This window comes from Onychostruthus taczanowskii, unplaced genomic scaffold (genome assembly GCF_017590055.1).
Source record: "Onychostruthus taczanowskii isolate IOZ18803 unplaced genomic scaffold, ASM1759005v1 scaffold57, whole genome shotgun sequence".
Lineage (NCBI taxonomy): Eukaryota > Metazoa > Chordata > Aves > Passeriformes > Passeridae > Onychostruthus > Onychostruthus taczanowskii.
This window is the reverse complement of record NW_024503346.1, coordinates 3,353,821-3,367,120: the sequence shown is the minus strand read 5'-3', so window position 1 is coordinate 3,367,120 and position 13,300 is coordinate 3,353,821. Positions and strand designations below refer to the sequence as shown.

The 13,300-nt window shown below is 41.9% G+C and overlaps 1 protein-coding gene across 5 annotated transcripts; it reads right to left on the bottom strand.

The window, feature by feature from the left end:
• Positions 1-259: 259 nt before the first annotated feature.
• STX16 (syntaxin 16) lies at positions 260-10,831 on the bottom strand. Of its 5 annotated transcripts, XR_005953629.1 has the most exons (10): positions 10,450-10,808; positions 8,106-8,117; positions 6,954-7,061; positions 5,902-6,042; positions 5,205-5,367; positions 4,196-4,287; positions 3,899-4,042; positions 3,310-3,390; positions 1,003-2,260; positions 260-880 (listed from the first exon to the last, which is right to left on the bottom strand). XR_005953629.1 is itself a non-coding variant. In XM_041417812.1 (9 exons), exons 1-9 carry the CDS (start codon positions 10,582-10,584, stop codon positions 2,156-2,158), a joined length of 960 nt encoding a protein of 319 aa, XP_041273746.1. In that variant the 5' UTR covers positions 10,585-10,809; the 3' UTR covers positions 260-2,155. The 5 variants fall into 5 exon arrangements, 4 of the variants coding, with proteins under 4 accessions (XP_041273746.1, XP_041273744.1, XP_041273747.1 ...); XM_041417812.1 differs by having other exon boundaries at positions 260-2,260; positions 8,106-8,150; positions 10,504-10,809; XM_041417810.1 differs by having other exon boundaries at positions 260-2,260.
• Positions 10,832-13,300: the final 2,469 nt, after the last annotated feature.

Genomic DNA, 13,300 nt, shown 5'->3' with positions numbered 1-13,300 from the left:
ACATCTGAGTTTAACCTCATTAAAAATGCATTTCCTTGTATAGAATTTGGGTACAAAATAGGTAGACACTGGGCATAACTCATGGGAAATAATTCTTGACAATGCAAATGCCATTGTGCTACAGAAAGTTACTTTTTTAAAAAAAGATATTCCACATCACTGCCACTTTCATTTATTATGAAGAACAGAAACATGCTAACATCACAAAAGTATGTTTGAGTTTATAATTTAAATTTAAAAAAAAAGAATAATTGCCCAATTAGGTTGGAAGTGTTTTATTACTTCTTTGAAACCATCTGCCATGATAAAATGTCAAAAGCACCGGTCAAGACAGAAATAAATAACACAATCTCATGTTAGAGAGAAAGTTGCAAATACAGTATATTAAATTATAGCCATTTGCTGCTTCACACCAAGTGATGCAGACAGCACGAGGGAGACAGTAGTTTTACTCACGATCATTGAAAGATCTATCACCAGAACAGGGGAGCTGCACACCCAACACAAGCCTCATTCTTCCTTTCACCAATTTACTCCATGAATTCCATGGAGAGTCTGAACTGGCAGTTTTTTTGGTCGTTCAACATCCCCTTTCTCTAGAGGTAACAAGAGTGGTACAAAGCTTTCCATAAGCCCCACAAAAAGCCAAAGCTTTCATGGTTTTGCAGTCTTTGCTTTCAGGTCCATCCCTGAAAATGGTCAGTTTAAAGCCACGTCTCAAGTCCTCTTTAGCACAGAGTAAAGAAACTCGGGGCAGGCAACAGATGCAACTTCAGTATCATAGTGTTTGAACCTGCACTTCTGGGGCTTGGAGCAGAGCATCTCTGCAGGTCTGTGGGGAGCACTTGTATCAGTCAGAAAATGAAGGAAGTTACAGTCCCTTAGGGGAAACAGAAAAACAACCGAACATATAAAAAGCAATATTAAAAATATTAAGACAAGGCCTCTACAATTGTACACCACTTCAGGCCTGAATTAAATTAAGAGTATTCTATTACTTACTTATATGTTGTCTTAATTTCTGTTGTATGGCCTGCAGCAAAGTCTTCCACTGAGAAAAGCAGTGAAAACCCCAAATTCTCCACTGAAGGCCTTGTAAGATGTCATCTGCATGACATCTCTCATGGTCAGTGAAAGACCCCAAACACCTCTCCCAGGCAGACATTTGAAAGAGGATTTTCTGTCAGGGAAAATGGATGTAATATCTACTGTAGTGAAGCTACTCCTTATACAAAAAAAAATAACCCATATGGACAAATGCATTGTAAAAGAAACAATTTATACAGCAGCTACAGTTTGAAACATCCAAGACCCACTGCAGCAGGCCAGAGAGATTCTCTTTTTGGGTTTCTACTCCATTTTTTCAGCTTAACTTTACTGCTTTAATGTAATGTCTGTACTTTAACTAAAAAAATAATGCATGAAAAAAAATATATGATCATCCCAATGAAGGAAAATCATTCCCATGATTACTCAAGCTCAGAAAATTTTTTAATTAACTAAACATGTTAAATTATGCCAGTGATTACATCTTGTTATTTACAAGATCAAGTACCACTGATTCTTAGTAATGGTGCAGTATCTAAATTAAGATCACAGGGGTTGGATTATGTTCTGATTGCTAAAAGCTTTCCTTTTTAGCTGCCTATCCAGTTCTTTGGAGTTTTTGAGTCTGGAAGAATGGGCATTCAATCAAACAATTTTGTGTCTCAACAAATTTTACATCAATTTTTGACATCCAGTCTCACTGAATCAGTAACATGGTTTAAATTTGAAGCCTGTAACAATTATGACACAGGAATATAGAAGACAACACATTTTTGTTCACAGTAACACACTAATTACTGTAGTCACTGGTAAACTTCAATTTTTAATTATTCTTAAGTACTGTGTTTCAAAATACCTCTGCATAGAGTACCAATTTTTTTTTTTTTTGTCTGGGAGCATCAAATTTCCTGACATTTTCCATATAATCCTTACAAACACCTCACAGACCACCAAACTTGTACTTTGAAGAATTCTACAGAAACATTGCACAGACGTTGCACCACAAGGGCTCGTACATTCAAAGGCAGCTTTCTGGAGTGCAGGTCCATCCATTCACATTGGGAAAAAAGTTCACAGAAACTCCAAAAATGAGAAAATGAAGCGAAACCTAATGTGACTTTACACCAATAAGAACAACAATAAGGACAATTACTATAACAAACAAAATTAAAATAACGAGCATCTTCCGATTCTTCTTTTGATATTGCTCTGCCTGTAAAACAGAGAGGAAAGAGTTAATAATTAGATTTCTGCAAGGCTGGAGTACAGACTCTTGTTTAGTGTAAGTGTAATGTATATTGCAGGCAATTCCCACACAGAACTCTGATCTGCACCAGAAGCTCCAGGGAAGGTAAAGGTGCACTGAAGTCACACCCACCCGTGTTAAAGACTCAGTGTGCTGAGATAAGATTCCTGTATCATGTTTGAAGGACATTAAAATTCACAGCAAAATTCCTTTTTTAATAGGCACGTTTGTTGTACCTAGTCAGCTGTGCCTTTTCATTCAATTCCAATTAGAACTGAAAGCTTTATTTTTGAGTTGGTTCTCAAGTTTTCTGCTTCATTCCTTCTTTCTTCTAACCATATTTTCTCATACCTCTCCTCCTTTTTGCAGGGGAATTAATAAAATACAACATAGAGGAAACTCTCCAAAAGCCAAATGAAAGTCTATTAATAGAAGCTAAACAAAACAAAGCTTGTATTTTGTCTTTAATTAATAAGCCTTCAAAATAAAACTAAAACAAAATGACCACAGAACTCTGATCAATGTTTTGGAAACTTTTCAGGTGTTCATAGAAAACTTCACATTAAAGCAAGAGTTTGGACCTGACATCTAACAAGTGTCAGATGGTAAGAGAAAACATTAATAATTATTCTTTCTGCTCACATGATTGAGATAATGTTTTCAAACTGAAATCTGCAGTGAGATACCCAATAGCCAGCCCTATTCCCAAGTGCCTGGCTTTTCAAAATAGAAGGAATTGCAGACAGGTCCCACCAGGTCAGCAATGTAAATATCAAAGCACATTGCTTGGATGCCCAGAAGGTCTTTTAAGAAATCAACTCGAGGCATCAAGCATGACATTAAGAGAAGTTACATGGGAAGCTCCTCCTACAGTACAGCTGGACATTTCATACTGGACAGAAGGAATTTCTAAAAGGGACAAAGTCCAACTGAAAATTGACTGAATAACTTAATAGCTATTTAATTAGAAAAGCTTGTTAGATATGAAAAATGGCTTAAGTATTCCATCAGCTTACCTTATGCAGTTGTTTTAGACCCTCTTCAGTTTTCATACATGACTGTTCAATATTATAGTCAATTCTATCTAGAACTGTTCCCTAAATAAAATGGAGAAAACAAGCACCAAATTGAACCTAAATGAACTTCATAAAGCAAATGTTATCATAAGCAGCAGAGTAATTAACAATACTCACAGCAAACAGCTCATGAGCTATGTAAACAATGAACTTTTACAGAACTACTTAGGCCTTCTTTAGGTAAATTCCTTGCTCAGTTCCTAACAGCAGCTCTGTCACCATCTCACATCACATCCCTTATAATCACCTTAATTCCAGACCAGCTCCTTTTGCCTGACAAACTTAACATAAACTGATCTCTGGGAGAAATAACCAAGTGAACATTGGCTTTCTATGTTTTTTGGTTTTTAAGCCTAACCCACATTACAAGTTGAATTTTTATTCATTTTATTTTCATTAACTCAACTTGTGGCAGATTTCAAGCACAGGAAACCTGAGCATGAAGAAATAAATTAGGAAAAGTGAGTCTGGAAGCCTTCACACTACATGGAATGTCCCATTTCTCACTAACACTGTGCTGTCCATGTACCTGTTCTACTATCATTGCTCCCAGGTCCCTAAATATTTCGTTGAGATCAGAGATTGACTGCACAATCTGACGGATTTCTCGTTCCCTCTCTTCCACCATCAGCGTGTTTTGCTCCACCAATGCCAGTTGGTCATCTGTAAAACCCTGTTGAAATACAAGATTTACATGTTGAACTAATATTAACAACATGGAAATAATTAAAAGCATAAAAAGATTTCATAACTCAGACAGATATTTACAATCTGAGAAGAGAAAATGCAATTCATATTGAATTTGTGTAATAACATCTTAACTTACTCTATCATAAAGTGTATCATCCTCCCCATCATCCATCAGTGGGACTGAGGTGTCAAAGAAGTGTTTGGATCTTTCTTCTCTATTCTTCATACCTGTAAAAGACAAACTATGTTTAAGCATGATATTTAAGCACACTATAAAGGTAAGGTCTGAAGCACCAGACAGAAAAGCACAAAAAAGAAAACCTGGGTAGTAAATTCTATAAATCACAATATTTAAATTTTAACTGTCAGGCTTACTATTTAATAAAAGCATAACAAATTCAACCAGACTTGCAAGACTGATTAAATCAGTGATTTTTAAGTTGTTATGTTCCACGAAGGAAAAAAATTTAGGAAATTTAAGAGCCTTAAAGTGTGATCACTCCAGGCTATTTGGTAACAAATTCTCTTAGAACACTCCTTGTCTGAACTGTGATCTTCAGTCCCACCTGTGCCATTTATATCACAGAAGGAAGAAATATCAATGTTAAATTTAAAAATAGAGATTTTGTGGGTTTCTTTCAAGACTAAAAAAATCTGACTCAGCTTAAAACAGAATCAAACAAAATTTTACTTTTAAACTGAAATTACTCCACTTCCCATCTGTTTATGGATGCAAAATTTTAATTTATCACAGACTAGCTCTTAAGCTTTATCTGTCACAGCCTGCCATCTGCAGCAGGTATGATGGCTGAAGACCAGTGGCTGCTTCACCAGTGTACCAGATGCAGCTCTGCAAACCACAATCTGAGAAGCAAAATGCATTAAAATTGTGGATGGATGAAATACACTTTTGTTGATACGCTCAACTGTGACATTTCTTATTTAGCAACAAGAAAAAGTAGAACAAAGCAGTTTGAACATGGGCTGTGAACCACAAACTCTCCAGTTCTAACCTCGAGTTAGTCCTGTGTGCATCACTTAACCCTGCTGTGCTTCAGTTTTCCCAGCCAAGAAAACAAGCACAGCTCAGTGGGTGCTTTCCACAGAAGGAACCCGCGCTTTACTGTTCCATCTCTTATGCTTACGTTTGAGATAGTCAGACTGTGCATGCCTAAAGTTGGTGGAGAGGTCCTGAAGGGCCTGTGCTAAGGAAGACACTACATTCCTGAGAACACGTGCTTCTTGCTCGGTACAAGTACGGGACCTGCTCTGCAACACCTGCACTGCCCTCTGACACCTGTGGAATAACTGAGAGAACAACTGCATTAGTGCAGAAACACACAGCAGCACACACTGGAAACAGCACATTGCAAAAATGCCACATTGAACGCTAGTATTTTGATTTCTGAATTTTTTAAAGTAATTTTTAAATTTGCCCCGTGCAATGTTTAAAAATAGATGGAAACAGAACATAAATGAACAAATAACTTTGAGCTAACAAGGCAGCAGAGTAACACAACTCCCTCTGACCATTTGCTTCATTATAATTAGCTGGACTGCAAGTCTCAGAATAGACATGTGCAGATACAGATTTCTCTGAGATAACTGTAGATTTGATTTGGTAATCTCCCAATCCTGTTCCCAGTAGAAAATCAAACAGGTAAGGGAAAGAACAGGGAGGTTTAAGTGACTTGTTGGGAAGTTCAGAGCAGAGCCCAGGACTTCAGGCTCACTCCAACACTGATCACAAAATAAATCCTTTCATCAGAGCAAACCACTGCCTCATCCTAATGCATTAAAGATGTGTCAAACTGAAGATTTAGGACCCGAAGCACGTTGTACCTGTGTGATCTCCTGGGTTGTTATTTCTATTGCCCGTTCCTCTTCACTGCTGTCATCCAGTGTGGGTCTGTTTAGATGTTTATCATGAAGACTGGCTAATTCTTTCATCTTCTGTTTAACCCTGGCAATATCATACTGAATCTAAAACAGAAAGCCCAACAGGAAGAAAGGGAATTAGTTCATGCTTCAGGGGAAAAGGTTCTGACAAATGTTAGACAAAAATCATTGAGAGAAATCTGTAACATAAAAGGCAGACCAAATATTATTAAAGGCCACATAAAAAGTTGACTAAGAAACTGAATATTTTTAAAAGACTTCGAGTTTGCTACTTTTTAAAACCTACTCATTAATCTTAGACAAGACTGCTGATTTCAAATATGCTTCATCAAGTTGGAATAATATTTTTATAATATACAGCATCACTACAAGATTTAGTCAACTTCCAAAAAAATAAATTAAAATTTAGGTCACGCCTTCAACTCTGTCAGAAATTGAATAGCCTCAACTCAACAGTAGAAATTAAATGCCATGCTTTCAACCAAGTAATTAAAAATAAATCTGTAAGGATGATTATGATAGCTATAAAAAGGAGATTAAGCATCTTTCTGCACAATGGGTTCTGTCCACACAAACTGATGAGCCAATATGCATTCTGAGTGTACATTTAAAAAAAGGGTTTTCTGAAAGTCAAGAATAGCTTCACACTCCAAATACTGGATAAAAGGTTTCTAATTAGATGTTTCCAGCATCATTCCCTTGCATTTGTCCAAGTATTTCCAAAACTTGCAAGGTATCTGAACTGAAGAGACAAAAAATTCTCCTGCTAGAAAATACTAACACTTCCTCTTTTCAAACACTGAACTCATCTCCACCATTTTAGGGTCTACTCAACTGGACCCATCACCAGCTTCAAACAAAAATCCAAACTAAAATTCTTCTTTGAATCTTTCTTCCAATACTATTCCTGCTCCGAAACTGACAGAATGGGAGTGACAGGAGTGACAAATCCCTCGGTGGGAAGTGCACTGGATGTGGCAGGGCACAGCACTCACCTCGTCTGCCCCATCCACCCACTTGGGGGGCAGGCGCTTGGTGACGCCGATGGCAGCCTCGGGATCCAGGCTGATCCCCGACACCAGGGCCATGCGGTCATCAGCCAGCTGCACAGGGAAAAGAGACAGCCAATTAGCTTGGTGCTAATTAGATCCAAACCCCTGAGCACCAGAAAAAGAGCAGCTATGCCTTCCCACAGAAATTAACCTCAGAGATGTGTTTGCTCGTGGTCAAACATCTCGCCTCACGGTTTGGTGCTCTGTGCTAATGAGCCACACCCTCCCTCTTCCTGCAGCACCTGAAAGCTTAGAGTTACTCTAAGAATAAATTCTTAGCAAATTTTCCAGAAGGAAAGGTGGTATTGCAGTGAGAGTTTAAGTCATTCTCATGTTGGTGCACTGCCATCAGACAACAATTCACAGCCAGTGTTGCAGCATGGTTCATATGGGGCCTGGCAAGTTTGAAAACTGCCTTTGGGAAAATCTCAGAAAAAACATTTATTGTAACTGCTTGTTCTCAAACAATGTTATTCTGAAGAACAAACCCTCATACAAACTGACATGCATCTCATGGTTAAATTAATGGTTAAATTACTTACTTAGTGATAATTAAATTGTGCTAAACACAAACAGCCAAGGCAGTAGTGCAGATGATCATCAATGATACCTCTCACATTAACTGATTACTTGGGAAAGCCTTCAGACATACACTTCCTATTTTCTCCCAAATTTGTAATTTTCCTTTATCAGGCCTGGAAAGTTTTGTGGTTCCCTACCCCATCCCTTTTTAAAAAACAATCCCCCTTCCTTCCTGAGCAACTCTTTCTTGAAAGCAATTTCTTTATCCCTGACCTTATTTCCTGATCAATAAAGTTTGCATAATTTATGCACGGCATGAAGAATAGTTAATGGCTTCACTGTGCAAAGTCACTCTACCCCACATGCCCACAATAAGTCAGACTGGTTCATACATTTATCTCTTTATAATATAACATAAATGTTATAAACGTTTGATTTCTCTATGCAGCCTGTCCTTCTACACTTCATCCTATACAATGAAATTCTATAAACTAGCAGAATAAAGAAAGATTATTTTAGCTCAGGGATGTAGGCTTGATGCACCATGGCAGAATAAAATGTGAAAAACAATACCTCATCCAGCTCCTGAAGTGATTTGTGGATCCCATCAGCCCCATCCAGTTAGAGACAGCAAAAGATAAAAGGGAAAAAAGAGACATAGGACAGATATAGGGCATGGTCAGTTGAGAAAATACTGATTTATTTTTAAAGCATGATGGTTTACCAAGAACAAACAAACTGGCTTTTAATACATGCTTAATCAATAAATACATCATGATATTGCATTTTACGTCAGCATTTTGCTTAATAAAACAACTTTTAAACTGGCTTTTAATACATGCTTAATCAATAAATACATCATGATATTGCATTTTAAGTCAGCATTTTGCTTAATACACCAACTTTTATAAAACATTTCAGTTCCTTGGTAAACAGCAAGAACATAAGAGATCAAGTGAAGAGCTTGGTTTGTTTTACAAACTAATTGCACAGTGAAGTTTCTAAATACTGAAATGTCAGGTAGAAAAGCTGCAAAAGAATCCAGTGAGGAATGACAGCAAGGGCAGTCTGACTGCAGCACTCAGCATCTACTGGGCTTGGTTATCATTGAGGGGGCACAGAGAAGCTTCTGAAGGACATTTATTGACAAGCACCCCAGTTCTCACAGGATCAAAGACAGCAAAGGACAAAATGCAATGTTCAGTCACTTCTGTACACACTTGGGCTGTGCTCTGCTTTCAGGGAACATCAACCCTGCAGGGATCTGGAAAAATACACCAGGACACGAATCTGCTCCTTCTGTTCATCAGCCCTTGCACTGGGGAGGGGATGTGTGAGCAAAAGGGTATTTCACTCCAAGATTAACAAAGTCAGACCTGAAACTGGACAGAATCCTCGTGGTTTAACAAAGCAGCATCAGCTGATGATCCCTTAGGAGATTCCCCAAGCTTCTGGTGACTCCACTCAGCAGTGGAGGCTTTAACAGGACTGCACTGTTAAAGATGCTGCTTTGGTTGTCTGAGTTTAGGAGTGCAGTTCTTGGCAGAGTTCTCACAGCAAAGGATTTCTCAAGGGGAAAGCTGGAGATGAACTCAGGGAAGCTGAAGTGCTGTGGGCTGGAATTTGCCACCCAGGCCTGCTGGCAGCTCTGCCTGGGGACACCAGCCCAGGGAAAGCTGCAGCCCTGACAGCAGCAGGCACCCAACCCATGAGAGACCAGCAGCTCACAGACACCTCCCACTTCTGGCTGGAACAGATCACCTGTGGGACCCTGGAATGCCAGGAATTACCCCTTTCACCCCCTGCACACACGGACAGCTCCCAGGCACTGAGAGCCTCCACTGCCCTCGAGTGAGCAGCCAGCAAAAACCTTCAATTAATGCCAACAAACACTGCAATAAATATTTGATACAAGTGTATAACGTGCTAAATGCTATTGCACTGGCTGCTGAGTAAAGTGCAGTTTCATTGCTCAGGAGTTGTGAGTTCAAAATATTTTGGAATATTTTTTCAGGTGATATTTTAAAAAGCCCAAGGATCTACAGGAGTGACGTTAAAAAAATGGACAAGGACTAAATGCAGAGGCAAAGCACACAGGTAAAATATAAATTACTGCTGACATTTCCTGTTCTGCCAATGCAATTTAACACACAGTTTCTTAGACACAGGTAATGAAGTTAGCAATGAACAAAGACCCTTGCCAGCAACAGGAAGCATTGCTTTTCCCAACAAAAATGCATTAATGTAAAGCTATTTAGAGTGATGAGACCGCCAGCAGATATTTACTGGTGGCTGTGACAAATAAATGATGAGTTTAAACAGAAAGTGTGAAAACCTGAGCTGCCAAGCAGCCCATCACAGCCTGACCAGCTCAGAACCTGGAAAAAGGTACAGAAACTCCTCTGAACCAGTAACTTTTGGTAGTTTCTGTAAAGAGGAGTTACACTAGAATCTAGAACGCCCTTTTTCACAGATGTGCTTGAGTATTATTTGCATTTAGGGATAAATAAAAAGGGCAATGAACACCAGAGCAACTTATGGAGAAATTTAAGCAATGGACTAAACTACAGCAGTGTATTTAACAGTGCCCACAGTGAGGTGAATAGAAGAGTTCTGCTGTATGAATTTACTTCTTTTTGGCGGTAAGGAGGCATCAAACCCCTCCTGTCAATGCCCACACGAAGCTGTTATCGCTGATTTATTATGCACGGAGCGAGCAGCACACGCAGATCTCTTCTATTCCTTTTACGTGAAGGAGGAGTGGGAAAACAGGAACCACCAGGGTGGGGAGGGACGGGCAGAGGGAGGAAGGTCGGGGGTTTGAGGAGAGGGCTCGGGGGAAGGGGACGGGGCAGGGCGGGCCCGGCCCGGAGCCCGGGGCGCGGCGAGTACAGAAGGATGAAGGGAGGAGACTCACCGCAGCAGCCATGCTACGTGAATTCAGAGGGCTGGAGGAGCCGAAACTACTCACTTGCTCGGCCAGCAGCTGCCGGCTCTGCACCGCGTTGTTCCGCAACAACAAGAACGCGTCCGTGAGACGCCGGGTGGCCATGGCCCCCCGCCCCGCCGGGCCCGAGCCCAGCCCGGGGCCCGCGGCACACGCGGCGGCCGCCCCTCAGAGGGTCGGGGCGGAGACCCGCCAGAGGGCCGTGAGCGGGAGCGCTCAGAGGGCCGGGGCCGGGACGCCCCTGGGCGGGACCGGGACCCCCCAGCCCGGGCCCCCGCGGCCGCCGGGCGCCGCCATCGCCCCGGCCCGCACCGGCACTTCCGCGTTGTGCAGCGCCCGCCGCCTTCCGGCCGCCCGCCCGCGCCGCTCCGCCCGGGACCGCGGCCGCGACAACAGAGTTCCGGTGCTGCGGGGGCCGGGGCAGCAACGCCGGTGTCCGTGTCCGTGTCCCTGTCCATCCCTGTGTCCGTGTCCGTGTCCATCACCGTGTCCATCCCTGTGTCCGTGTCCCTGTCCATCACCATGTCCATCCCTGTGTCCGTGTCCCTGTCCATCACCATGTCCATCCCTGTGTCCGTGTCCGTGTCCATCCCTGTGCCATGTCCCTGTCCATCCCTGTGTCCATCCCTGTGTCCGTGTCCGTGTCCCTGTCCATCACCATGTCCATCTCCGTGTCTGTGTCCGTGTCCATCCCTGTGTCCATGTCCTTGTTCATGTCCATCCCCACGGCCATCCCCACAACCATTTTTACATTCTTCTCCACTCCATCCCCACATCCATCCTCTGTCCAACCCCATGTCCATCTCCATGTCCAGCCCCACATCAACCCCATCTTCATTCCCATCTTCATTCCCATGTCCATCTTCATGTCTGTCCCCCTGTCCATGTCCCATCCCCATCTTCACGTCTGTCCCCCTGTCCATGTCCCATCTATCCCCAGTCCAACCCTTCATCCATCCCCACATCCATGTCCACACCCCATTTCGTTTTTTCCTTCTGAGTCCCTCCCACCCCTTCCTTGCCATTCCCTTTTCTTCCAGTCAATTTTCTCTTTTCCAAACAATGACAAGCGGCCTTTTTTCCCCCCTGATTCCCAACAATCCAGGACGTTCCCTAAAAGTGAACAAGCCATTTAAAACGACGATACAGTGCTTGACTTTTCAAAAGAGACTTTTCAACAGGGTGACTGAAATGGCTTTTCCCAGCTGCTCTGGGAGTCCCGGTGTGGGGCAGATGTGACACGAGGCTCCCTGCAGTGCATCCCGTGCCTTTATTCCAGGGGACAGCTGACAAATTCCCATGGGAACAGCAGTGCCCATGGCAAAGCCAGGGGAGCTGCTGCTGAAGCCTCCAAACCCCCCAAATCAGGCATATTTACACACGGGGCAGAACAGGGACCGTAATCACAACCACGTGTTCTGGAAATGTTACCTCATTTCATTGAACTGCCTGGGCAAACTTGTACCGTGAAAAATAGGGAGGAAAAAAAATTCCCTCTGCTAATTTAAGATATTTGGGGAGTTTTCTTGAGCAGCCCTTCTGCCTCAGGAGGGACCTGAAACTTGGAATTTAGCAAGGAAATAAGCTGGAGCCACGCGAGGCCGAACGCACGCATTTCATTCTTCGTGGTCTGGTGAAATCTGCTTTCACTTTGGCTGCCTGACAGAGCCTTCAAAAATCTCTGTGTGTGCTTCATTTCTTCATGCTAATTTTTAATCTACTGTAACAATTTTTGTACTATGGGAGCAGCTAATGACCTTCCTGCCTTCTCTTGGCACTGCTGCTGTGTCTGGAGGTCGAGGGGAATTTCTCCTGCCATCAGTGGTCTCGCCGTGATCTTCCAGAAAAAACCTTTTGGAATATCTCATTTGGATGGAGAACATGGACCCAGTAGGAACCCCAGTGTGCTGGAAGTTGGTACACAGCAGCAATTAACATATTTTGCTTTCTGATTTTTGCCAGCTTAAAAAAAGTTTTGGATGTTGGGCAGGCTTGGAATTTATGCAGGGGCTATAAAAAAGTATTTGGGACTTGTACACAGAGGGATAAAACTCTTCAAGGAATGGGTCCAGACTTGGTGAATAACCACTTCAAAGTGGATATTAGGAATAAGCAAAGGGAGTGGAAGGAATGGAAAAAAGGATTAATCAAAGAAAACTACATCTTAGGAAGTGTAGGCATAAAGGGAAACGTGCCAGAAGTAAAGCGAAGGTAGATCTAGCAAAGGAAATTAAAACAAATAGCAAAATGTTCTTCAGGCATACATAGCAGGGGAGGAAGGAGAGGAGGGGGAGAGGTGGTGAAAGGGGGGAGGCAGGACACAAATGAATGTATAATATGTAGTGGAAATGTACACAGAGGAAATGAATGCATGGAGACAGAAATTACCTCATGCAAGTGGAACAAATCATCGAGATCATAATGCAGCAATGATTTGGGCTAAATGATCATTACAGGCACCTTTCAGCTGGGATATTCTAATTTCTGACTCAGACATCCACGAGCACTTTGTATCTGGCTGTGTAACAGCATCCCTGCATGAGCAACACAACACAATTTGAGAACAGGAAAAATTCTTCCAGCTTTTAAAAAGAGAAAAATGATTGAAGTCTGATCCAAATAAAATACAAGACTTTGGGATAAATTGAGCAAGAAGGAATAATAGCAGACATGATGGCAGAGAGAACTGGGCTAAAAGGCAACATGGATTTATTTTCTGAAGGTGGACAGTGCTGGACTAACCTGCTGACTTTGGAAGGTTTTCATAACAGATAAGAGCTCGTAGTTCTGTTCTGCCTGGTAATGAATAAATATAGGCTGG